Source organism: Rhipicephalus sanguineus, chromosome 10, assembly GCF_013339695.2.
Source record: "Rhipicephalus sanguineus isolate Rsan-2018 chromosome 10, BIME_Rsan_1.4, whole genome shotgun sequence".
NCBI lineage: Eukaryota > Metazoa > Arthropoda > Arachnida > Ixodida > Ixodidae > Rhipicephalus > Rhipicephalus sanguineus.
The window spans coordinates 38,976,762-39,003,399 of record NC_051185.1 but is presented as its reverse complement, the minus strand read 5'-3'; the positions used below and the strand labels follow the sequence as shown (position 1 = coordinate 39,003,399).

Sequence of the window (26,638 nt, the reverse complement as noted above, 5' to 3'; positions counted from 1 at the left end):
AGCTCTTACTTATATTTCTGGTAAACCGTCCTTCTCTACCACGTCTTTTGTCTGCATCTTCGGCGAACTTAACACGTTCATGGCCACTTCTTCTTAGGGTTAGTCAGGTGGCGCTTTCATTAGGGTGATCATCATCATTACCGTCGAGCTCGCGGACAGAACGGACAGGATATCACGAGCAAGTAAGCAGCAGCGCGAGAGCACAGAAGACGCCATGTCGGACGAAGTTCCCAAGCTCCACAAGAAGCATTCCAGAGGGTACAAGGATGAATGCAAGTGGCTACCGCCCTCATCCGAGCACATGGACTTGGTCGCGCGACGCCGCGCTTCGAGGGCCGCTTCTTTTCGCAGGAGAATGTCGATGGCTCCGCGACACCGCTCGCATTCGCACGCACATGTAAGTCCCGCCAAGTCCAAGGAGTCCAAGGAGCACATGGGCCACGCTCCAGAGGATGCCGTGAAGTCCAAGGAGCACAAGGGCCACGCACCGGAGGACGCCGTGAAGTCCAAGGAGCACCTGGCTATGACCACGGAGAGCCATAAGAGCAGGGCTTGGAGGCACTCGAAGGTCCTACGCAAAGAAGAGGCATACGTTCAGGAAAAAGTGCCAGGGGTAAGCGACGCAACATCCTGGACAGGGTGCGAACGCTGAGGCCGAGAACGATGGTATTCTATAGAAATGTTCAGTTTCAGTTTATTGATGCGATCTAGCAGTTTACGAAAATGCTTGAAGTTCTTGTGAGACCCAAAGCCGCAGCGGCAACTAGAGGGTTCAGTGTCATACCTAATGCTTCTTGGAGTATAGTAAAGACTTGCCAGAATACAAGAGTCTCAGGGTCCCCTATGCATTCGCCTAAGACTACTCGAGAGCGAAAGCCATCCGAGGGGGGGGGGGCTATCTTACCGGATGCCTTATGCTAGGCGAACGCCGTTTTAATTTTAAGGCAAAAGCCTTAGATGCCTTTCATCAAACGCGAAAAGTATCGCGTTTGATGAAACGCCTGGCGTCAACACAAGTGCGCGAAATATCAACATGGATCATGTGTTGACGTCACTATACCACCGTGACGTTACAAGTTACGAAAATTTGTCACGTCATGACGACGTACTATGACGTTACTAACGCGCCGTCACATGATGACGTCATCACATGAGGGCCAATCCCGGAGGCACTGCAAAACCACGTGAAGTGCAGAAAGCTTTCAATCCTTCTAATCCTGAAAGCGGTGCAAAACAGTGATTGGTGCACAAAAGCTTTCGGAGGGGGAGAGGGGTCGATCAGAGGATGAATAGAAATGACTCCGAAGGGAAAAGGAGATGGCTTTCTCCTTCGAGTCGTCTTAGGCAAAAAGAGAAGCGAGCGTGCGCCTTGTTTTCTGTCCGCGCAAGAAAATGGCCAGGCAGCTCGTCAGTTATTTCGGAAGCATTGGTTTATTCCCAGGTGATCGATCGATCGATCGATCGATCGATCAATCAATCAATCAATCAATCAATCAATCAATCAATCAATCAATCAATCAATCAATCAATCAATCAATCAATCAATCAATCAATCAATCAATCAATCAATCAATCAATCAATCAATCAATCAATCAATCAATCAATCAATCTATCTATCTATCTATCTATCTATCTATCTATCTATCTATCTATCTATCTATCTATCTATCTATCTATCTATCTATCTATCTATCTATCTATCTATCTATCTATCTATCTATCTATCTATCTATCTATCTATCTATCTATCTATCTATCTATCTATCTATCTATCTATCTATCTATCTATCTATCTATCTATCTATCTATCTATCTATCTATCTATCTATCTATCTATCTATCTATCTATCTATCTATCTATCTATCAAAAGCTTATTTCACCAGAATATTCTCGATTGTCTTCAGGGCTAAAAGCTGCCCTAGGCAGCTTGACTTCGTCTCTGAAGACCCTTGCATTGGCAGCATGCCACGTTGACGGCACTTATGTGCATATGAGATTATAACTATAACATTCGTGAGTATTAGTGTAAGAGTTTCAGTAGAGAATGCATCAAGTAATAAATATAGCATACAGAGAGTTACAGTAGGTTTCGCAATAAATATTCAGTACAGCACAAACAACTTCGTCATATAAAAAGGAACTCTAATTTCAAAACGAAAAAAAATCAAAACAACATTCTGTAAACGTGAAAGGTAACAGGTTTCGCGTACAATTAAAAGATACCATGCTTTATGACGTGCCTGTATCTCGCTCGCTGCAGGTGGACCTGTCGGCGATCGGCTTGCACGACCCGGCCAAGCAGGAAGAGCGGCGTGAGCGGCGTGAAGCCATGCGCGCTTTCGTGACCGACACCACGTTTATCACGGTCGCCATCATCGTTTTTCTCGTCGTCGCCTCGGCTCTGGCTTGGCGGCAAGTCACGCAGGATGCCCACGAGCTCTCCAAATGCACCACGGCAGAGTGCGCAAAGTTCGCGGGCCTCATCGCCAACGCGATCGACGAGACCAAAAAGGCCTGCGACAATTACTACCTGCACGTGTGCGGCGCCGAGGTAAGTGCAACCGCTCGTACCCTTTCGAAATAGCCGCACCCGTTTGGAGCGTATTGATGTTGCTTACATGCAAAACTGAATACTGTGTGAGTTGGTACAGCTTCATAATGGCTAGTAGCGCGACAGACACAGACGAAATGCAAAGAAAACCGTCGCAACGCGGCGCTGTACGATCAAGTGGAGCCTATTGGTTGAACCGCGCACATATAACGTGCACTAACGTCACCAAACCCTGTCCTAGGCGAACACAGCCGATTATCAATAATACAAAAATGGTAAAGCGCGCTGCTTTGTTATTCCTTCCCATGTTGGCTGCGCAGTTTAAAGGCATAGCATAGCCATGTAGGAAGCATAGCTTTTAGTATTACTTCTTTCCACGCACAATAAACGATTGGAATAACCTAACGAAGTTGTAACCCAAAAATCTTTGGTGTCCTTTGAAGAACACTTGATCTGAAGTGTTATGTATACTGCTCAAACTGCCTTTCCATCGTTTGTTCCTTTTTTGCTCAAATGTAGCTATCTTATGCATGTCTACCACTCTGCTATGGTCTAACATTGACCACAGTATTGGTAGGCGAACAAAATAAAGAAATAAAATATCATAGCCATGTAAAGTACAGTATAACAAGGGATAGGAAAGGTAGGGAGCGTGACGAGGGCAGAAAGAAGGGAGAGTATAGCTAGTGTAGTGGAGCCTGGTTGGATGTTGCAGACATGCAGGTGGTCACGCGGAGATGGTGTTTCTTCAACGCTAAATCATGTCCATGTTCGCCTAGCTCTGCACCACTTCGCAATTCATCGCCGAGGCTTCCTCTCAGCTACGCTGTGCTTTGACCTTTACGACGTTTAGTAGGTTAAAGGGACACTAAAGAGCAAAACAATTTTTCTCGCATTAGTAAAGTAGTCTTCCACGATACCAAAAACAGCGCGCTTGCTGCGAGAAGACGCTTAATAAACGAGAAAATGCGAAAAAAGGAAATACAGGTGGCGACGCCACCTTGGAATTCCCGCACCATTTGCCGTGACGTCACATATTTTTGACGGCGCCTGCTTGGGCCTACGTAGTTCCTAATCGGTTAAATCAAAGTACGTTGTCCTATGAGGGGGCCAGAGACTTGACATAACGAGTTCATGGAAATTTCGTCGAGCCAGTGGCGCCAAAATATGTTAAATGCTCTTTGAAACCTTTTGCGTCACGAATTACAAAGTTCGGCGCGAAATTTAAAAATGAAACCTTGAACTTGGTTTTCTCCTTTAATAATAAACCTATGGTGGTGAAATAAACTACACAAGAGTTCTCCGAGCACACTTTATCAATATAAACCAATTCATTGTTTCTCTTTAGTGTCCCTTTAAAGCCACGCATAAATTGTAGAGTTAGGCGAGATCGGATCTAAAAGAGTTAGCTGGTGCGCTTCGTATAACAATAGTTTGTTGCTATCGCATTCGTCGCATCGCCCTGGCGGCGAAACTGATTTTTTTTCTTTTATTCGTCCTAGAACAATCTTCTTCCTCTGGTGTCTGATCATGCCTGGTGCTTTCATCTCTGAAGTAGAGCACCAAGTTGCGCTAGTGTGGTGACATTCATCGTAAAGGCTTTTTCAACTGCACCAACAAGAAAGGACAAAAGAAGGAAGGTCCAGTCTTTTTGCCTGTTTTCTTTTGTCCGTGTTTGTTAGCGCAGTTGAGAAACTTTCATCTCTGTTCTGTTCTAACTTGCTTGCTGTGGAGACCTTCGGGTTTATATAACCTCGGCTACTCCGTTTAGACACCTTCTGCTACGTACAAAAAAAAATGGCTGCCCAAAAACAAAAACTATGAAGTAAATAAAAACACATTGCAAACTGAAACAAATAAAATAACATGGAAAAGAATAGTTCGCTTGCAGGAGTTCATATCTTAAAGCAAATAGGCGCACTATGGGAACAAGGACAAAAGGGAGGAACCGACGACACAAAGCGCACACTCGCAACTGAAGGTTTATTGAAAGAGTACACATAAATACGTTACAAAAAAAGGGCACGTGGTGCAATTTTCCTCGCTGAAACAAAACAAAACGAGATGGGTATCCCCTTAACAGATCATGAAGGCGCATGCGTCTATACACAAAGGAAGTTCGAAGAAAACCGGACTAAAGAAAATTCAAACTGCGTGGGGAGGGGGGGGAGGAGAGGGGAGAGAGGAGGGCAGACAAGTTTAATGCAGTGTGTTGATCAAGTATGAATATTCTATCTCTGTTATGTTTTCTTTAGTCCGGTTTTCTTCGAACTTCCTTTGTGTATAGACGCATGCGCCTTCATGATCTGTTAAGGGGATACCCATCTCGTTTTGTTTTGTTTCAGCGAGGAAAATTGCACCACGTGCCCTTTTTTTGTAACGTATTTATGTGTACTCTTTCAATAAACCTTCAGTTGCGAGTGTGCGCTTTGTGTCGTCGGTTCCTCCCTTTTGTCCTTGTTCCCATAGTGCGCCTATTTGCTTTAGGATATGAACCGTTACCAACTAGCCCAAATGGCTGTTTTGCTGCAGGAGTTCACTTTGCAATGGAACGTTCACACGCGCAAATTTCTCTCCAAGTTCTGCCCAGCGAGAGCCATGCGTACTCTAAGCGTAACGCATCAGGAAAGTGGCGAGTGCCGAGATTTCAAGAGAGACAATGCAAACAAACCAGATTGCTAATTTTTCGCCAGTAGGAAGGCTCCCCCACGGTTGCGTATTGTCTTTCCTGTATACTTTGTTATGCACGCTGGGGGCATTTATTGTTTTTGCCTATTTTTGCGACGCCATCATTAATACTGTCTCTGCGGTATGAATCAACGAGTCTAAGCTTGGGTTACTTAGCCGCTATCGCGGAGCGATTCCAATGCGAGTCTGTGACTTTTTTTTTGTGCCTTTGGCCGCCATTGGCAGTTTTCCATTGGTTGAAATCCTGGCCGCGCCTTTGAACCAATGGTATGCAGCCGATGGTGCCCAAAGGCATTAAAAAAACGCCAGGCATAACCTGCGCTAGTAGCGCAAGCCTGAAGGTGCATCGGAGCTGATCGGTTCCTAGCTGGTCCTTGCCATACGACGTGATGCCAAGTGAAGCTAAGTTATACGAAGTAATGCCAAGTGATGCCAAGTTCCAGTCGAATCCAGCACAGACACCTCTCGCCGTTTCGCTCGTACTACGTCGTGGACTACTTTGAACGAGTCGAGTCCAGCAGTCTCGCTCGGCAGCGCGCCGCGATTCCCGGTAAGCGGCTTCCTCATCAGCAGTGCAAACCTTCTTCGGTCTCCCCATGTCTGCGTCTGGCGCCACCACAGGAGAGACCGGCGCTGCTATCGCTATGACGTGTTAAACGACATCATGTGACTCGTCTTTGCCGCCGAAAGCAACACCACCTAGTCTAGGTGGTGTTGCCGAAAGCCACGCCAACGCTGCTCGCTGCATCTCATCCCCGAGGTTGAAGTTCTGTTTTTTGCTTCAGTATGGTTTATTGCTCAGTGCCGAACGTATTCGACCGAGCCTGGGGTGAGTTTCCATGCATACCACAAAACCAAGAAGCCGCGAGATGAATGGTTGATAAGACTGAGAATGGGGAAGCAACCCACCATTCATAATCGCGTGTATAGCAAGCACTTCGCGAAGATTTGTGTGCTGCGTTGGAGCTAAAATGTTCGGTGAGTACGACGTGCTACTTTCCGGTAGCACGTGCTGCTTAATAACCAATGTCAAAGCATCGTTTACACGCGGCCATTTGATTACGAGCTAACTAGGGTGAGGTGTAGCCGTGAATAGCACGAGGCAGTCCACGCAGATCGACACGTTACCTCTCGACCGCGCACCTTCCACGCAAAAGCAAGAGACAGGTGCGCTTTCCTCGGTAAACATACATGTACCCGAGATGTAAGATTGCTTCGAATTACAGATTACTAGGTGAATTTCATAACAACTCACCTTTTACCAGAGTGCCTCTTCACGTTCGGCGTCCATGGAGCCGCGCGCACGCGCTCCATCAAAAGTGCACGACGCGACGACGACCGCACGTTGGCTCGCTGAAAAACCTTTCTTGACAAACACTCTAGGTTGTTTTGCAGCTAATACGAACACATTCAACGCTTGCAAAGCGAGAAACGACGCGGCTGAACGGCCTCAATCACTGGAAACGTCGAACACTTCGCGCAGTCGGTACCACGTGATGTCGTTTTACACGTCACAGAGAGATTCCGGCAGACGGCGCCACGGTTTGTCCTATTCGCCATTATAGTACGAAGGAGCGTATGCGTAGTAGGCCGTGACGTCACATCTTACTGGCGCGACCTAGCGATTACGCGCAGTGTCCAGGTAGGCGGGCTGCGTTGCTCCCGTAGGAACTGCGTACTTTGATCAGCCGGGCGCGGTCGCGCGTGCTCTATCATGACAAGGATTAGCAGAGAGCTGGTATATCTGGTAAGTGCTGCGTTCTGACTGTCGTTTTTGTTGAAGCCATAGACGCATCGCTCTCTGCAGCGGCTGCGTTTCCTTACGCCAGCGTTTCCTTACAGTTCCCCTACTTTCGTGCGTCATGATAGGCATAGGCGTGCGCAGGGTTCCTCATCAGGGGGGGGGGGCGAAGGTTCATCGCAGCGCCCACCCCTACTAAGTCAATGTATGGGGCAGATTTTGCGCCCCCCCCCCCTCTTAGGTGACTGGAAGAGTCAATGTACGGGGCAGATTTTGCGCCCCCCCCCTCTTAGGTGATTAGGGGGGGGGGCGGCCGCCCCCCCTGCGCCCCCTGTGCGCACGCCTATGTTGGTAGGAATTCATGTGGACGGCGCACACGCAATGTTTCACTCTCTTTTGCCATATATGTGGTCGCGCTCGTTTCCAAATGATACATTGTCGTAAGTGAGCGCTCGTGTGAGCGTCAAGGTTGTTCTCTCTCCCCGTCTTCTGCGCATTTACCGTGTCTCTGACGTTCCAGAATATGCGTCTCAAGGACGCCTCCAGCACCAACGAGAAGATTCGTATCGCCGCTTTCGAGCTCGAAAGAACCAAGCTGCTAGCGATGAAGGTGCCTGAGAATGCGCAGACACCGCTGGAGAAGGCGGCCGCCTATCTGCAGGCTTGCGAGTCCGTCGTGAACACCAGCAGCGTCGATGAGGTGAGGAAGGCACTCCGCGAAGGGGGCATCACTTGGCCCGACTACCCGGATCCGTCGACCAATCTCATCGACCAAGTCTTCTACATGTCAGCGAAGCTCTACACCGGCGTTTTCTTTCGCGTCGAGGTATGAAATTAAATGATTACGCGAATCATTCTTAACACACCCGCATCGAAACAAGCTGGCGCCAAAATACTCGCAATCTACTAAGACGACTCCAAGCAGTGCCTCCTCTATAACTTTCAGTGCCTGGTGGATGGGGAGGAGAACAAAGGCGCGACCGTCGGCGCGAGTACAACCGGTCACCGCCAGGCGCCGCCACCCAAACAGGGTTTCGCGGTCTTTCGCTCGCTGCCCGCGCATCACTTGCGCAGGTGCGGCTGCTAGTTTCGTTTCCCGATTTTCTCGACTTCAGGATATCTGAGATGCTGACAATGATCGGTAGAAGCAAGGCCTACTCGAACCGCTAAGCTCTTGAGCTCTTGAGACCGATTGAGTTCGAAACAGCAACACCTCTCGGGTGACTGGAACGCACGCACACCGGTAGTCGCAGTGATCTCGTTAATGACGTCGATTTCTTTTCAGGGGGCATAAGAATGTCATCGTTAAACTGTGCGTTCCGTGAAGATCTTCATTGCAGTGGTAGCAAAGCACGCGTAGCACAAGTAGTCCGTCTCACTGGCAGTCACTGACCTTTCGGGCGTTAAACGTTTCTTCAAAGCGCATATGCCTAGGTCGGTAACTCTACGAAATTTTGGCTTCTTTGCAATAATTAAAGGAGTACTGACACGATTTTGAGACATCGAAAAAGGGACATTTTTTTGTTTCGTTGGTTTGCAGTGTCAACGCTGTCCACACACTGGAGTCGGAGAACACGTATAAAATATTTTAATGTTACTTTGAAGTTTTCGTCGCTGAGCATCTGCAAGCCAGCTCCACTGCAAGGACATTATCCCGACGAGTCAAGACAGTTCCCCCGAGTATGCGAGTTCTGCGTCCTGCATGCAGCCTAAATCGCAGAAATCACTGCCAGGGTCACAGGACGACAATTCACTCATCGTTGTTTATGTGCACAACGAGCAGATGACGAATTTCGTGTCAGTACTCCTTTAAGCTTCTTGTGCTCCGAAAGAAAGTCTCCACAATACACTCATTCCGAGCTATACTTTCTCGCCATGAGACGCACAGGAGGAGTAGAGTAAGAGCAAGCACAAGAACTATCCGCACCGAATGAAGTGTGAACAGGCGCTCTGAACGCGCGGCTAGTTCAGGCCGTCTGCTGCCGACATCTAAAATAGGCAAGCGCGTCCGGTTACCGATAGTTTTGCTTTTCTTTCCTTTGACATTCCATATTTTGCTTTGCCACTGGAGCGCCACGTTAATGCTTTCCACTGATCGCAACTGGCGCAGCGCAGTTTCTCTGGCAGCAGCGTGCGTGAAGCGAGCGCTCATAGCTCCCTTATAGAGTTCTCATCTTGCTTCCATCTCTCCTTTGTTATCAGCGCCTAGCTGCGATGCGAACAGAGGGCGGATAGAATAGCGAAGCTCCAGTGCACGTGCGTTCAAGTCACCCGGGAGGTGTTGCTGTTTCGAACTCAATCGGTCTGAGGACGCGGAAACGAGCTCTCACTGCGCCGTCTCTTACAACGAGCATCTCGGGTGCGCGCGCGCTCGTAGCCCCGCGCTCGTGGCTGCTGCAATGACCAAATAATTTCAAAATTAACGTCTTCAGTGCCGGCGACACCTTTTTCGGTACCTGCTGGCCTTTTAATAAAAAAGCAATTCAATCCGGCCTGCATTTTATACACTTGCTGGGCAAGAAGTCGGAATTGCCAATCCTTGCCCAAGGGTCTCATTGGAGGGGTCGTAACTATTAGTGCAACGACATTATGCTACATGTTTTTCAATGATTATGAAAGCTGATGTGGAGGACAATAAGTGGATAAAGTTAAGAAATATGAAAATGTTTTTTTTTTAATTGTCGTCAGAAGTTTTCATTGTCCGGTGTTCTCTTTCACTTATCCCGATCATGTCTCTTACTGAAAAGTTATATAATATAAGATTCGGCAGTGTGGTAGATAAGGTGCGAAGAACGTAATGCGCAATTTTTGTCGCTCTGCTACAAGGATTTTTCGAGATAAAGACGTTCAAAGTAAAGAAAATAACGTCTCCTGGGGCTATTTTGAGGTTTTTTTATAAAAAGATCTACCTACACATCAAAACTAAAAATACCTGAGCAGAAGCAAAAACATGCATATTGACACAAGATGATTTCAAACTACGCACGCTGGCCGGTCCCTACGCTCTCCGAAGTGTTTGCGGCTACGTGCGAGCCAAAGCAAAAGTGTGGCGGATAGCACGTGCCTGCGACCCAGGAAATAGCCGCTGCGCGCGACCCACGCGAACCACAAGAAAGAAGGAGTAGAGGAAGAGGACTGTTCTTGGGACTGCTAAGAGACTCCCTTTTGTTTATTCCTTCTCGGGCACAAGTTCGCCCCAACTAGTTTGGTTTATTAAAAGTGTATTCCTGAACTGTGCGTTACAATATATTTAGTTAAAGAAATTTCAGCTACCTAACTTTAATATATTTTGTGCAATTCATAACGAAAGTTGGCCAAAACAGTAGAGCGGATGAGCGCTCTACTCCACCTCTTCGTCATTATTGATTTCCTGTGCTTCGAAAAAATTTTGGCGGCAAAACAAATTGTGGATCTCTTTTTTCCACTCATCAGGCAATAATATATAAAATTTTGAAATAAATTTGAGAGGTCGACCAGCCATCGATTGTTCGATCTTACGTGGAATCACCCTAATAAAACTTGAACTCGATTTTCTCCTCTATTAATAACCTATAGTGATGGCGAAGTTAACGACATTAGTTCTCGGAGCACAATTTATCGATCTAAACCGATTCATTGTTTCTCTTTAGTGTCTCTTTAAACGCATAGTTCGAGAGGAGTGGCTTGAGGAAGTAAATACATATGAGGTTCACGTGTCGCACCCTGTGGTCATAGATGCCATCACTCTGGCATTTAAGGAGCCTTGATGCACAGAGGGCTGGAACTGTGTACTTTGTCAAGGTACTGAATGGCTTTGCCAAAGTTGGGTTGCCTTTGAGCGCACCGTCTGCAAAAGCTCGCAAAATATCAAGGACAAAAAGGAGCTGGTCAGATGGATACAGTCCAGGCACTTTCTTTTTTTCGTCCGACTTGCACAGCGGCACGCAGCAGTACGACATCGCAATTCATGCAAGCTACGTGGTCACGACAAAGGATCAAAAAATCTTCCATCGCATTCGACTCGCTAAACCCAACCGCACGTGTCAAGGCAGAGCAAAGCAAACAAGCGCTCTAGGCCGCGCCCGCACCAGCACTACCAGCTCAGCGCCCGACCCTGTTTGCACAGCGCCACCACGCAGTCGCGGCGAGCGGGGGAAACGCAAGCGCCGACGGCCGCGGGAGGGTGTTCTACCAGGCACTGAAAGTTATAGAGGAGGCACTGCTCCAAGGCGCAAGTCATTATCTTCTTCTTTTTCCTATCAGTCGATGTACTGATCCTCCCCTGACCCCTTCCGAAAGCTTTCTGCACCTAGCGTGGTTTTGCGCTGCCTCCAGGATTGGAGACATCGCAAGATTTCTGCACGTCACCTGATTTGGAATTGCCTCAACGATTGCCTTAGACCGAGCGGCGATGTCATGCGACGTCATAGTGACGTCATAATGCCGTCAAAACTTTGGCGATATGTGACGTCATGTAGCGATGTCCCCACGTGATTTTTTGCTTCACTCGTGTCCACGTCGCGGGACGCCGCCGACGCTGACGGTCAGTTCTCGCGTTTCATGAGGCATCTAAGGCTTTCGCCCTAAATCACTTATAGCCTGTTAGTCCCAGTAAGGTTTAATTACATACATGTATTGCTTTTCTGAGTGTTATTTCCGAGTGTGTGTTTCTATAGCCCATTTTTTCCTAATTGAAGCATTTATTTCTGTCAAGCAGTTTCATTTACGTTCGTACCTGCGTTCAGAGTGAGCGAATGTAGTCTCTGCCCGAGTTATCACCGATAAGCGTGACGAGCAAAGGCACTGCGGGTTTTGTTACGTCACAGCTGATGCTAAGCGAACAATGGCAACGAGCAAATGGTAGGGTCAGGCCACTCGCCATTGTTATCGGACGTTCTACCATTATCACAGCCCCGGCAAAGATGGCTGCCTGCTGTTGGCATGACAATTTTCGCAGAGAGCAGGTTGGGGAATGGAGAGAGCGTGCGTTTTTCCTTTAGTTGGACGCTTGTGGTTTGTCTTTTCTGCATTCGTCCTTCGGGAAGAGAGAATAAACTTTATTTGCCTCTGGAGCTGTTCTGCAGAGTGTTGTACTGCAGAACGCGTGTGGATGGGTCCTCAGTCTAGGACTTCCGGGGCCTTTGCTGCCCGTCTGGTGCGTTCAACCAGCCAGGTCTGGTCGTACGCTCCCCGGCTGGACAACGCAACCCCCCACTGCTCCGGCGTGGTGCTGTGTAGAAGAAGAAGAAGAAGAAGAAATTATTTTATTGATTCGAGAAAGATAATACATAGGAAAAATAATATACAGAAGGAGGTCCCAAAGCTCTAGGCTGCAGGGGGACCTCCTGTGCTGGTTAAACAAAAGAAAACAAATCATGTAAAGCAACTTGGCAAACAGAAGAGAATAAGTTTCAAAAAATCAATAACACTTGACAGCAAATGAAATTAAACAATCAATCAGCAAAGAATCAATAACACTTTACAGCAAAAGAAATGAAACATAAAATGTATATACACTGAAGTACATGTTAGATGTTAAGCGAACGATACAGATATCACATGTGCTGAATAAGAATGGGTAAAGGAAAAGGATAAAAGTGGTATGTCACAAAGCGGCAACAATGTCAGACACATGATAATCAGCAATTTTGGCACAATACAGAACAAATATAATGGGCAAAACAGTTCCGATTGAACAGCATAAACTACAAGATTATTTAAACGTTAAGTAAATACGAAAATAAGTGCTTTTTAAAACTACCTATGCTTGGAGACATTTTCACGTCACTTGGAATACCGTTCCAGACGGAAATCGCTGTGAAGATAGAAGTGAATCTGCCATAGTTAGTTCTAACTTTCGGTAACAGGAAGTTATTATTTGATGCAAATCGAGTTATATTCTGATTAATGAGTTGTTCTTTGTTGAAAACTATGAATGGCATGTTTGAGTGAAGAGAATTGTATGTAAGGGTTGCCATGTTAAACTGAAAAAGTTTATGAATGGTTAGAATACGATGCTCTTGTAAAAGAGCAGATGCACTACATCGTGGTGACTGAAATGTGATAATGCGAATGGCCTGGTTTTGAACATATTGTAAAGGAGCCAGATGAGTGCTATATGTATTACACCAGGACGCAATGCAGTAAGTGAAGTGACTGTGAACGAAGGCATAGTAAAGAGAAAGCAAGGTATTTAGACAAAAGTATGGACGTGCCTTGATGAGAATCCTGATGCCATAGGCAGCTTTCTGCTTTAGGTGTGAGACATGGGAAGTGTACTTTAAGTTTGAATCAAGAATCACTCCCAGAAAACGACACTGACTGGAAGCTTTGATGGGATAATTATTGACCGTTATAGACGGAAATTCAACGACCTTTTTTTGAGTGGGGTGAAATAGCATAAAAACTGTTTTACTGGGGTTAATTTCCAATGAATTTTGACGACACCAGCGAATAATACTTTCAAGATCGCTATTAAGCTTAGAAGTGAGACTATCAATCGAGGTGCAAGCAGTTAAAATCGTAGTGTCATCCGCATACAGGTAAGGTAGACAGTGCGATAGGTGAGATGTTAGATCATTAATGTAAATGGTGAAGAGTAATGGGCCTAGTATTGATCCCTGAGGTACTCCCCTATTGACTAATTTAAAATGAGAAAGATGATTAGAAATGCTAACAGTCTGTTCTCTGTTAGTTAAGTAGCTGTGAATGAAGTTTAACGCAGGTCCTACCACACCAGCCGCGTTTAATTTAGTAATTAAAATTTTGTGAAGGATTGAATCGAACGCTTTCGTGAGGTCAATAAACACTGCTCCAGCATAATTACCTGTGTCAATGTAGTGTTTAATCTTATCCGTGAATGAAAGAAGTGCGAGGTTGGTAGAGTAGCCTGCACGAAAGCCAAACTGCGTGGCACAAAGAATGTTAAATTTTGTTAAGTAATTTGTTAATCGTTTTTCAAAGCACTTCTCTATAACTTTGCTGAGCACAGACAGTATTGCAATAGGGCGATAGTTAGAAACCAAACCCTTATCACCTTTTTTTTTAAATACAGGAACTATTTTGGCTCTCTTTAAATCAGATGGAAATACGCCATTTTTAAACAAAAGATTAATTACATGTGAAAGGGGGTCAGCAATGATGTCGCTGACATATTTCAATATGACGGGTACTGCCGTTATGTATGACGGGTATGACGTGTATGACGGGTACTGCCGTTATATTCTGGCATCCCCATGTGGGGTAGACTGTGGGTTTTTCGCCACACCAAGGACACGTGCCTCTGTATTGTGTTGGGTGTATTTTATTGTAAATGTGTAAGCATGGGTATGAGAGAGGGATCAGTGGCCGGGAGCATCGTGGCGGTGGCCTGCACTTACAGGGACATTCGGAGCATTTCAGAGAAACAAGAAGGCGATATCCACCGCCCCACAAGAAACTGGACAGGGAGCAGTCGGTATCCTGGCGGCAGCTGCAAAAAGATTCATACCCACGCTTACACATTTACAATAAAATGCACCCAACACAATACAGAGACACGGGTCCTTCGTGAAGTGTTGCGTTACTTGCAATGACAGTTGGGTCGGCATCGAGCGGTCAATGTTTTAAAAGACGGTGTGCGTCGCTATGCTAATTTAAGTAACAGAGGATGCGTGCACACTGCCTCGCAAGTAATCTGGTGCGGCTCGAAAAAAAAATTATATATATATATATATATATATATATATATATATATATAGGCCGTGGTCATCGGTGCCCGCGTCTACGGCGTCGGCGTCCCGCGGCGTCAGTGCCAGGACGAGTGACGCAAGAAATCATAACGTGATGACGGCAGTCACCATGTGATGCCATCATGACGTCACAGATCACTAAGTTTTGTGGCGTCATTATGGCGTTATTATGATGCCCTGTGACGCCATGTGACGTAACGTCGCATGATGACGTCATCACATGACGTCTTGAACATATTGAAACACAGCGCAAGCACGACGCAGACCAAGAGAAAAGAGGGACAAACCACAACGCTGATTCGCAACTGAATGTATATTGGAAGCACATGACAAAAAAATATTACTGCTACCCCACGCTCATAGGACCACCTTAAAGCAAAAAAATGACGAAACCAGCTTACATCTTGAATACGAAAATAAAACGCATTAAAGACCACGTGTACTCTCCGACGAAAGGAATATTGATATCGTACCATGAAAAAAAGCAAACTGGTGGTTGCGCTGTGTTTAAATATGTTCAAGAACTGTCACCAACTAGCCCAGCTTTCAATCCTTCATGACATCGCAGCTTGTTCAAAGGTGCCCCGATCACCGAGGCAGTGCAGAACCAGCCAAGGTGCCTCCGACCCTGGGGGCAGTGCCAAAACCATGTTAGGTTCAGAAAGCTTTCGTAGGGTGGCGCGGCAAGATGACTACGTCGACTGAGAGGAAAAAGAACACGTCGTTCGAGTCGTCTTACTTGAATGCATAAGGGACCTTGCGAGTTTTTCAAAAACCCTTCTCGCCACTGATTTCACGTCCAGCTGAATATCAGTGTGGACGGCACAGAGCGCCCCGTTGTCGGCTTGAGCCTGGACGCGGACTACCTCTTCGTGCTTAAGATGTTGGCGAAGCACAGGACGACCAAGCGCATTCTGGGCCACTTCCAGCTGACGTACGCCACCTTCGCGCCCACGGGGGCGATGGCCAACGACAAGAAGCGTCTTCAAGAGCTCTTCGACGACCTCATCGAAGTCGGTCGCCACTTCGCCAACACCACCACCGAAGAAGCAGCCTTGGATGACAGGTGTGCTATAAATCACGATGCAGACTGATGGGCTAGTCGGTAGTACATAAATCGCGGTAGTAAAGACGGAACCACACTTGCCTAGAGCTGTGGAGCGCGTGGCTGTGGACGCTGTTGTCCGCAACTTATACCTCACGTTAACTAGTAGCATCCGTTGATGCTTGAATTACAGCACACGGACCTGGAATGTAGTTCGTCTATGTTAGGTATCATTACGGCGTCGGTCTTCGCATATTCCTGTAGAAAACGGCAGCTGAAGCGGCCGGCTCAGGCGCTCTAGACAAGTGTGATTCCGTTTGGGTACATAAACGCTGTAGTACATAAGCGCTGTATCCCGTCTTGCTTTCGCTATCCATGCTATTCCTTGCGCTCCTGCCTCACTCTTAATTAGATTAATGAAAACGAGCAGATAATGAATCCAAGAAAGGTACCGGGAACGTTAATTGCACCGGTTTAAGTGTACTGTAGTAATCGTGACATACATGTGAAGACAGTAATGTGGAGGCAATGACAACTTGCCGCCGGCACGGACCGAACCTGCAGCCTTTCCTTTCTTCACATCTCTATCACCGTTACAGCAATACACTTAAAAACAGTACAATTAACGTTCCATATACCTTTGCTTGGCTTCACTATCGGCTGATTTTCATTAAGGTTGTGTAAAAACAGAGACAGGACCAGGCGCTGACCATCAGCGCCTGGTCCTGCATGGCTTTTTTCTGTGTCCTCGTATTTTTCGCGCTGTTTCGAACTCGTGAAACCTTACCGACAAGCTCAGACCCATACCATTTTAATGTTCATTAGCTTATATCAGGGGTCTCAAACACGCGGCTACCGGACCTCTTGCTGGCAGCCCGGCCTGTATTTGTCTGTCTTCGTCCGATATATATATATATATATATATATATATATATATATATATATATATATATTCCAAGTAAGTGTGTTCATGAGCTACACAAACGTGACAGGTTTCAAGAATTTTTTTTTGAGACACTCCCTGCGGTCACCATGTGTTAACACAACCACGGAACAAACTCGATATTTCATAATCGACGTCCACATTTCAGTCATTCTGAAGATCACTATCGATGTGCTTCTTGAAACCGGGCGTCAAATCCCCTTCAGAAATTACCCATATATTAGCTACGGGAAAGGCCTTCTTTAAAATGGCAGCATTACCGACATTTTGTCCAATCCCCACCCTCTCCTTGCGCTTCATCCTTCTTCAATGTTCCGCTCCTCGCGGAGGACTAAATTTCGTGACTGCGGCCCGCTAGCTGACATGAGATTGAGACCCCTGGCTTATATCTACAGCAGGATCCTTTCCAAGGAGTGGTTTTCGTTGACTTCGACCAGTTCATCAACAGCAGTGCCGCTGTAGACTTCTAGAATGACTTTCGTTGTCAGGGCAAGTTACTGTAAGACACGAGACATGCGTCGCCCGGCCTCCCATTGTGATAGGCTGGGCTGCGAATTGTCCCAGAGCTATGGCATGGACGCATAGCTCTCTGCAGCGGCTGCGTTTTCCTTACGCCAGCGTTTCCTTACAGTTCCCTTACTTTCGTGCGTCATGATAGGAATTCGTGTGGACGGCGCACACGTAATGTTTCACTCTCGTTTGCCATATATGTGATCGCGCTTGTTTCCAAATGAAACTTGTCTCAGCTGAGGCTGCTGGTCCAATGTTAGGCAAGAGAGCTATCAGTGTGCCTGAAAAGTGCAAAGAACTGTTTTGAGCAGTTTTCACAAAAAGTAGGACCGCCTCAACAATGCCAGTTGACCGGCTTTCTGCTCCCTATTCTGGCAGGTCAATGAAATTGTTAAAATTGCTTATTTTCCTTATTTATTTTTCAGAGTTTTCGAAACTCCAATTGATGCACATTTCGATGAGTAAAATTTGTTTTAAAACACTTAAAAATTATTTAGTCATTGATACATATCTTGCCATTTAAACGGTTAGACAGGCTAGAGTTTTGATGCGAAGCATCTTATAGCGGAGTTCAAACCGGTGGTGGTGATGGTGTGTGACGTGACCACCCTTACTGCGCATGCGCATACCATCTCCACACACCTCCCCACTCCCCTCCTCCTCTCCACTTTCCCTCTCCCCTCTCGACTTTCCCCCTCACCCCTACCCCTCTCCACTCTTCCTCTGAAACGCGGGCTAGACAGGCCGAAATTCTCTCCTGCGCAACGCCGCGATGAGTGCCAGCGCATGCGCGTCCCCTCCCCCTCCCTCTCCTCTCCTACGCTGCGCCCTCTCGCACGCCTGTCGACCGCGTTCCCAGCCAGCCCTGTGAGAATTAACGGCCAGGCGAGAGGGAAGACAAGGCGCGCGTAGCGTTCCTCTTCGCGTTCCACGACGCGAGGTCGGTAGCATGCCCAACGAACGCCAACGGAACGCGATCGTGCAAGTGCTCCGGCTTCGCATCGCCTCGTGGTCCCCTTTAGCGGGAAATGGTGTAATTTTTTGCAGTATAATTTATCAACCTAAACTAATTTTGCTGTTTCACTTTCGTGGCCCTTTAAGGTTCTGAGGTCTTCTAAAGGGATTCGCTCTAAATGGCACTTGGCGCAATGCGCAGCGAGACGCTCGTGCTGCAACCCCGCGACCTACCGACGGCGGCGCCGCATACTGACTACAAGGCCTGGGACGCGGCGTTGCGTCGCTACTTCAACGAGACCTTCGACAACGTCGGGTCGGTGACCATAGGTCGCCCGAAGTACTTCAAGACCATATTCTGGGCCCTCGCCAAGTACGGTAGCCCCAAGCTCCTCGACGTGTTCGGTTGGGTGTGCGTGCAGTCACTGGTACACTACAGCAACTGGAAGTTGCTCACCAGTTATTATTTCTCTTCCGAGGTGCAGGTACTGTATTCCCACTTTACATACTCAGTAGCGTCGTCAAATTCTGTCTTTTAGGGGCGAAGCTCCTTAAGGCGGCACCCGTTCGTCCCTCGTAGTCGTCGTGGTCGTAGTAGTGAGTAACAAGTCTTACGCTTTGACCTCCAAGGTGGTGCCGGTGGGAGATTTCTCCTGTGCGTTGTTGAACAATAAAAAATTCGCAGCGTGCGCGTTAACTAAAAGCCGAATTCTTCTGTCTCTCATTCCCCATTAGCAGCCATTGGCATGTTCCAGTAGGAAACGTTAGTAGAAGTAGAAGTGTAAGTGTTAGCTAAAAGCCGACTTCTTCTGTCTCTCATTGCCATTAGCAGCCATTGTTTACCTCCAAGGTAGTGCCTGGTGAGATTTCTCCTGTGCGTGATTAAACAATAAAAATTTTGTTCAAAACGCCGTTGATTGATGAAATAAACCAACGAAAGACGCCAGATGTTTTGTAAAAGCAGAACGAAAGAACGCCAGATGTTTTTCTTAAAGTGTAGTAGTAGTAGTTGCATGTAGCCACCTCGCCCGATCGTCAACGGGCGAGGTGGACCGGCAACGGCGCGAGGACCCTGCCGTACGAGAGTTAAATCACACTAAAAGACATACTTTGCGGGCGATACACTCTAGTGAGCTTTCAACTTTTCGTCTTAATGTACATGATAAAGAAATTATTTCTACGAAAAACGCAAGGCACACCTTGAGCAATATGTTTGGTTTTGGGACGCTAAATGGAACCATGAGGCGATGCGAAGCCGGAGCACTTGCACGATCGCGTTCCGTTGGCTTTCGTTGGGCATGCTACCGACCTCGCGTCGTGGAACGCGCGTCCTGTCTTCCCTCTAGCCTTGCCTTTAATTCGCACAGGGCGAGCGGGGAATGCGGTCGCTCTTTCGCTCGGGAGCGGACTTCTTCCTTGCATTTCACCGATCACAAGTGATAATGAAGGGACCACGTAAACCAACAGTACAATAAAAGTTTGATGTTTAATATATACACGATGTTTCACACTCTTTATATTATGTACTGGGCGCATTTCACGGAAGAGTTTCACGGTTTACAGATGATTCCCTCCGTAGCTTCGCCCCACTCATCATCATTCACCCCGTGGATATGCTGTGATTTTTGATATGACTGTGACGTGCACGACTTAGCGATCGTTTTGCGATGAATTAAACTTTTACTTCGCGTTCAAGGGGCCCTGCAACACTTCTACATGCAACCTTCATTCAAGGAGTTTATTGCCTTAAGAGTCGAGCGCCACAAAAATTTTTTTGGAATTCGTCAAGTACGAGCAGAGATTTTGTCGCACGCAGTAATCGCTTTCTCTCTTCTCTCGTCCCGACGAGCGCGCCCGAAGCTAAGCAGGGAGGGATGGCACCGGGGAAAGTAGTTACGTCACGCGCGCGTCATCTCCTTGCGCACTTTGACTTTTTTTTTCTTCGAACGCGCTGTTTACGTTCAGTGTGATCGCGAGCGCGCGTGGGCACGTGGCGGCCTCCCGCGGCGGCCTTGGTAACTATGCAGCTCACGATGCTTAAGCCAGTCAATGGCCGTGAATTTGCGCATATGGCACAGTCATTTGGGTATATGGCATCACTTGTAGAAAGAAGGAACGATTTCTAGTTGACTTTGAAAATTGTTTGTTAATTGCAGGCCGCGTGCTGCGTCATAACGTTTGGCTCGCGTGTTCTTGGAAGCCTCGGCTACCGTTCGGCAGCGTTTTCTGACCATGCTGAAAAAAGTGTTGCGTGGCCCCTTTAAAAGAAGCCCTGGTGAAAGAGTTCACGATTGGAAACCGTATATTCGAGTGTATGCAAGAATATGCCTACCTAGGACAATTACTATCATGGGAGCCTAATCGCGGAAAGGAAAAATCGCCGAAAAACAAGTGCCATGGAGCGCATTCGGCAGGCACTCCCGAATTATGACAGGAAATGTGACGCCGTCAGTAAAGCCCGAAGTATACAATCACTGCATACGGTCAGTTCTAACATATGGGGCTGCAACATAGAGGATAGTTGGGAAAATAATGACAAATTTTAAGACCAGGCTACGTGCAATAGAATGGAAGATGATAGGAGCAACCTTAAGAGATCCGAGGACGACAGGATGGGTAAGGGAACAAAGAGGGATATTCTAGCTGACATCAAGCGAAACAAATGGACCGGGGCTGACCACCTAATGCGTAGGACAGGCAGCAAGCTGTACGCGCAACTAAAGAGTTACCAAGGGATGGGAAACGCAGTCGACGAAGGCAGAAAGTCGGATGGAGTGACAAAATTAGGAAGTTCGCTGGGATAAAATACAATCTCTTTGTACATAATAGGGTGAAATAAATATAATTGGGAAGGCCTTTCTCACGATCAATATAGGCTGAAAATTGTGTTGCGGTTCCGGTAGGCTGTGGCTGGTACGCCTGAATCACTGTTTCGTTAGAATTGAAACAAACGCTGGAAGCACCACGTTCATGCCGTCGTCTCGCTGTACCGTTATCGAAACTACAAGTGCATCTCACCGAGTGTACTAACGAACACCGTTAACTTGCCCAAAGCAGTGTTGTTCGCTTGATAACGGGGTACTACCCGCTTTCTTATTAAAGTAGTGCCCTTTGCGTCCATATAGTGCTCTTCACATAAAGTAGTTTTCATTTGCTCGGATTAGTTCACTCGCTCAAAGCAGTGCCGATCATAACTCGCTTATGATCGCCGGTCAATTTTCGCGTTTATTGAGGCATCTGTCTTTCGCCTTAGGATTATTGCACGCTTAAAATCAGCGATTGAATATACATAAACTCGCCAAGTTTCATCAAAGTTGATATATATATATAATCTTTTGATTTGGTCTAGCGGTGCCATATGCTGGAGGCTTTCGATTAAGGGGGAACATTGCTCTTAAAAAAAAAAAACAGAGTGTCCCCCTTAATCAAACGCCTCCAGCATATGGCACTACTAGACCAAATCAAAAGACCTCGTTGAAGCTGCAATTTCACAGTCGTCGGCAATTTGCAGGCCCTCGCAGCGCACCAAAGACGCTGCATCGTGCAAACGTACAGCGCCTTCCGCTTCGCCATAAACGTCGATCAGTGGATGCACGTGCCCGAGGATACGCTCAAGGATATTACCGACATGGCGAACCAAGTATGGCGGGCCTTGGGGACGATTCTAAGCGACGATCGACGGACGATTCTTGGAAGCCGCGTACCGCCACCCAAAGACGCCTATCTAGCGTCCATATTTAAACACCGTAGCATCTCCAAGCCCGACCGGGTAAGTCGCGGAAAGAACTTACACCCCAGTTCCATTTAGTCTGCAGAAACAGCAGAGCTGCGGTTCTCTGTGTTTCCCTTGTGATGTTCTCTGATTTTTTTTTGTGATTTTGTGGGCGTGTCCGTCATTACGTTATTTGGAGAGTGGAGATGCACGGGAAGAGGCGTGCAGCAGTCACTGCCACACCTGCCCCTGCTACAGTGACTTTAGGACCCGGGCTAACGCTCGAGCCACCCTTCCCCGGTTCGCTGTGCAGCTAGCGCTTCGTCCGCTACCAAGAGTTACTGTATATGTTACGTTTAGGTAGCAGAGTTGCGCATAGGTCTGGCAAGCAACCACAACTATGCGGTGAAGCCGCTCTCCGTGTTTGCAGGCGACAATGCAGGCCTACCGTGTCACCGATCGACATGTTTGGCGTGTCGAAGACCGGTGATCAACTTAACTGTCGATGCCTGGTCGATGATTGGCCCAAGTGGCAGCTTCTCCGCAATGCATGGTTGCTAGCGGCGTTTGGAAGACAGATTACAGGTATGCACGGGCTCCGGGTAGCCCGAAAGCCCGAGCCCGACCCGGCCCGCGGGCCGGGCTCGGGCGGGCCGACGTATTTTCACCTCGGGCCAGGGCCGGGCTAGGGCTACCTGGAGTTTTATCGGGCCGGGCTCGGGCCCGTCGCGAAGCCCGACTCAAGCCCGAAATATGGAGACTGAGCGGGAATTGTTTGCCAGCACGCATGCAGCGCCTTTTCCGCGACCGCCCTATACCGCGTTTCCTTTCCATTCGCTACTTTAAACAAAAGGGGAGCAGGTAAAGCACTGCCTCTGTTGCACTCCGAAAAACAGAGAAGTAACACCACCTGAGCTAGTGACGGCGCCACGCGACTGCTCGCGTTAGATTTAAGGCCTAACCCCATATGAGTGAAAATGCACGCGACAGCGAAGAGCGACCCGACGTAGATCGCCTTCGTGCAAGCTGACGCTTGCATGGGCGTACCCCATACACGTGACGGCTTTGGCGAGCGAACTCCATTGTTGCTGGCATGAGGCCGTCTACTTGTATAGCAAAAGGGCCGCGAACAGTCTCTATTAGAGACTGTTCGTCGTGTGTCGTTTGATCATATTTGATATGCTCAATAAAATGGCAAATTACCGGAAAACGATGTTTTGTTTTCGCAATGAACCTTCAAAAAGCCGGGCCGGGCCGGGCCGGGCCGGGCCGGGCCCGGGATTGTGTTTTCGTACGTCGGGCCAGGCCGGGCGGGCTCGCAGCCTTTTGCCGTCGGGCTCGGGCGGGCCTTCGACCATGTCAACGGGCCCGGGCCGGGCTCAGGCTCGGAAATACGGCCCGTGCACAGCTCCAAGACAGATGCGCAACTCTGGTACCTAAAGGTAGCATATACAGTAACTCTACCGCCATAGGCGTGCGCAGGGTTCCCCATTAGGGGGGGGGGGGGGCAAAGGTTCGTCGCAGCGCCTCCCCCACCCTACTAAGTCAATTTATAGGGCAGATTTTGCGCCCCCCTCTTAGGTGATTAGGGGGGGGCGGCTGCCCCCCCCCTGCTCCCCTGCCCCCCCTGTGCGCACGCCTATGTCTACCGCTACCAAGGCAGTTGCGTCATCTATGGATATATATCTGGAAACCGGAGCGGTGGCATGAGACGCGGACACTCGTAGTCGTATGTCAGGCCCAGCCCTAGAAAATATCTGCTCTTAATAACGGGTCTGTTATAAGAGACCAACTTTATCGATGCTGTCTCAGGGGCCGTTCCACAACGGTTTTTGAGCAATGTACGCATGTCGACATCCGATGCGCATCGAACGCAGCGCCTTTCGCAGACTCGCAGCTCGTTTGAAGTGGAAAGATCAACGGTTGTGAGATTAAAGTTACCAGGCTTATATCTCCTCTGACCACTCGATAGCATAGCTATGATAGCTATTTTATATTTCTCACGCGGCGTTGAGGCCTCCTGGGCGTATGGGCACGGCTTCAGCGGCGAAGGCTTCAGCGGTGTAGCGCTGCAACAGAGACTGCGTGCAAGCTCAGTACAGCCAGTCACCACTGTGCTCAGAATGCTGCCACAACTGCTGATGCCTTGCACTGAGGCTGTGGGCAAGTAAACAGTGACCAGTTGCTTCCTAAAGGTGTGATAACTCGGTTCTACAGCATCGCGGGGTGTATTCTATCAGTTGTGAGATGAGCCGTATGAGTTTTGGTATATCTTTTTTTAGGATTCAGGCACTCTAGGCGCGTTCGTGCCCTCGTGTTGTCATGGCATTCATGCGTATGCGTTGCCCGGGCACGGAATAAATAAGTATCGGTTGGAGAACGAGAAAGTCGGCCACCGAAGCTTACAAAGTCTTTGCTCAGACGCTTACAAATTCTTTGCACAGAGATCTGGTTCTAGCCTGGGCGGTTTGGTTTAAGGAGCGCAGCACATTCGCCTGCAAAGGCGACAGAGCCCAGTTAATGTACAGTCACATTCCGCTTAATCAGATTGGCTCAATACAGGGCAGCCTTCAGCTGCTTACCCTGCATTTCTGTGCGTGCACACGTTGGTAATCCCGTTGTCTGTTCGTAACCAAGAACGCCCTAGGCGAGGTGTAGATTTTAACCGTGAAATGCTTTGGTCTACTGTCGTCGGCGACATTCAAGCGATCTTGAGTTATGAGCCAGAGACGTTATCCGAGCACTAAAAATGAGAACAGCTGGGCAACCAGGCAAAAGTTGAAGAAAATGGGGTCTCTGGCCCCCCAGTCCTTTGTACAGGATCTTATTACATCACCTAGTTATCGTCCAATAAGATACAAAAATAATGCTTGCGAGGTGTTAAAAAATTGTGCACAATATCCCTGAAGCTGTAACATCTAGTACGCTGAAGGTTTATTTGCCATTTCCAATAGCGACGTTCCAAAGGCAGCTTCGGGACATCATACACTTGACTGTTATGTTTTGGCGCTGAGACATGCTTGCCTGAGCTTTTTTTAACGCCAGAGGTCTGTGAGTTTTGCCAGCGGATTTTGCGCCGGGTCGATCAACTGTGGGCCGTCCGGCTCGCCCAGGAAGCCGCCCGTGTACAAGGACTCGAGGCCGTCACCTAGGACGGGGTGCTCGTAGCCCCACCCAGCGCAATATCGCGGGACATTTTCAATAAAGTTTCTACTCACCCGCTTTCCGCCGCCTCCTTGGAGAGATGACACAAAAATGCATGCCCGCTGTATCCGTCGTGGCGCGGATGGTGCTTGGTCGAGACGCGACTTGATCAGTTCTAAACTGCTTCATTCCGGCTCAGTAAGCTTCAGTCCTGTGTCATGTTGTGGTCGCATATTAGGATTGTGGCTAGCATCGTTAGCAACCGATCTGCTTTACCAGTAGCCATTTCACGCTTGCATCTACTCTGGATTACGGAAGAGCAGACCTGTTGTTTAGTTTACTCCCTCTAACCAACTTGCACGTCTGCGAGTAGTCTGTTTCCGCGTTTGTGATTGCAGCTCGCCGCCTTCTACGCCGTTGTGCCGGCCTTGACCAAGAAGCCGCTCTACGATTACGTGACCGTCAAGAGTTCCCTGGCGGCCCACTTGCGGGACCCGGAGTTCCAGGACATGATTTGGGCACGCCATTTAGAGATCACAGGCCGCATTCAGGGTTACAGCCTGTTACCACGCGAACTGAAGTTCCCGTGGTTTGAACCCGGAGCGCCCTACGCCGTAGCACTGGCCGGACTCGGCGTTCGGATGGCCGCCACGCTCTACTTCCAAATGCTGGCCAAAAATCCCAACGCCAATAAGACCAATGAGGCCAACTTCAGGCAAGCAGAATGATTCAAGTCGTTCGGTATTGATTCATTAAGGCGAAGCCTTATAGATGCCTCATCAAACACGAAAAGTGGCCGTCGGCGCCGGCGTCAACACGAGCGATGCAAAAAAAAAAAGATCGTGTGGCGGCGGCTGCATTTTCGATGGAGGCGAAAATGCTAGAGGCCCGCGTGCTTAGATTTAGGTGCACGGTAAAGAACCCCAAGGGGTCGAAATTTCCGGAGCCCTCCTCTACGGCGTCCCTCAGAATCATATCGTGGTTTTGGGACGTTAAACCGCAAAAATTATTAGACGAATTCCAGGCCCGTAACCAGGAGGAGGGGCGGGGGGCTCCCCCCCCCCCGAAAATTTTTGATACATGGTGTTTTGCCTAAAATAAATAATGAAAACAGGCGTTTTTCTCAAATTGTCAAGGCTTTCAGCAAGTGCCCCCTCCCCCCCCCCCCCCCCCGAAAAAAATTCCTGGCTACGGGCCTGACGGATTCTAAAAACTTTTTTTGTGGCAGTCGATTCGGGAGGCAATAAATTCCTCTCAGTGACGCCATTCGCTTAATACTTGGAAAAGCCTTTCGGAAAACGGTCTGCCACAATCTGGCCGCAGGTGTCTGGCGCCTTCCGCAAAGGAGGACACCGATGTGGTCGGTGACATTCCGGCCGCGGCCGCTGCTCTGCGCGTGGTCTGGAGAGCCTGGCAGATGGCGAAGGCCCAGAACTCGAGCCTGGAGATGAGACTGGGTCCTGCGCGTAGCGACGCCGTCGTGTTCGCCTTCCACTGCTATTACTCGTGCGGCCGGGATCCATACAACGAGCTGCTCTGCAACGTACCCATGATGCACTCCGACGCCTTCGCGAGCCTCTACGGTTGCCCCAAGGGAGCCCACATGAACCCGGAAAAGAAATGCAACATTACCACGTAG

At 48.3% G+C, this 26,638-nt stretch overlaps 1 protein-coding gene across 1 annotated transcript; it reads left to right on the top strand.

The window, feature by feature from the left end:
- Window positions 1-214: 214 nt before the first annotated feature.
- On the top strand, window positions 215-26,638 carry LOC119371697 (uncharacterized). The gene is made up of 8 exons (XM_037642152.2): window positions 215-613; window positions 2,263-2,553; window positions 7,503-7,808; window positions 15,495-15,757; window positions 18,346-18,628; window positions 21,655-21,912; window positions 25,398-25,714; window positions 26,323-26,638. Exons 1-8 carry the CDS (start codon window positions 215-217, stop codon window positions 26,636-26,638), a joined length of 2,433 nt encoding a protein of 810 aa, XP_037498080.2.

What these genes read in the sequence shown, in the direction of transcription:
- LOC119371697 (XM_037642152.2), top strand. Translation starts at nt 215, where the DNA reads ATGTCGGACGAAGTTCCCAAGCTCCACAAGAAGCATTCCAGAGGGTAC. An exon ending in TGCACGTGTGCGGCGCCGAG is followed by an intron (nt 2,554 to 7,502) that starts GTAAGTGCAACC and finishes CTGACGTTCCAG; the next exon opens with AATATGCGTCTCAAGGACGC. An exon ending in GAAGCAGCCTTGGATGACAG is followed by an intron (nt 15,758 to 18,345) that starts GTGTGCTATAAA and finishes CGCAATGCGCAG; the next exon opens with CGAGACGCTCGTGCTGCAAC.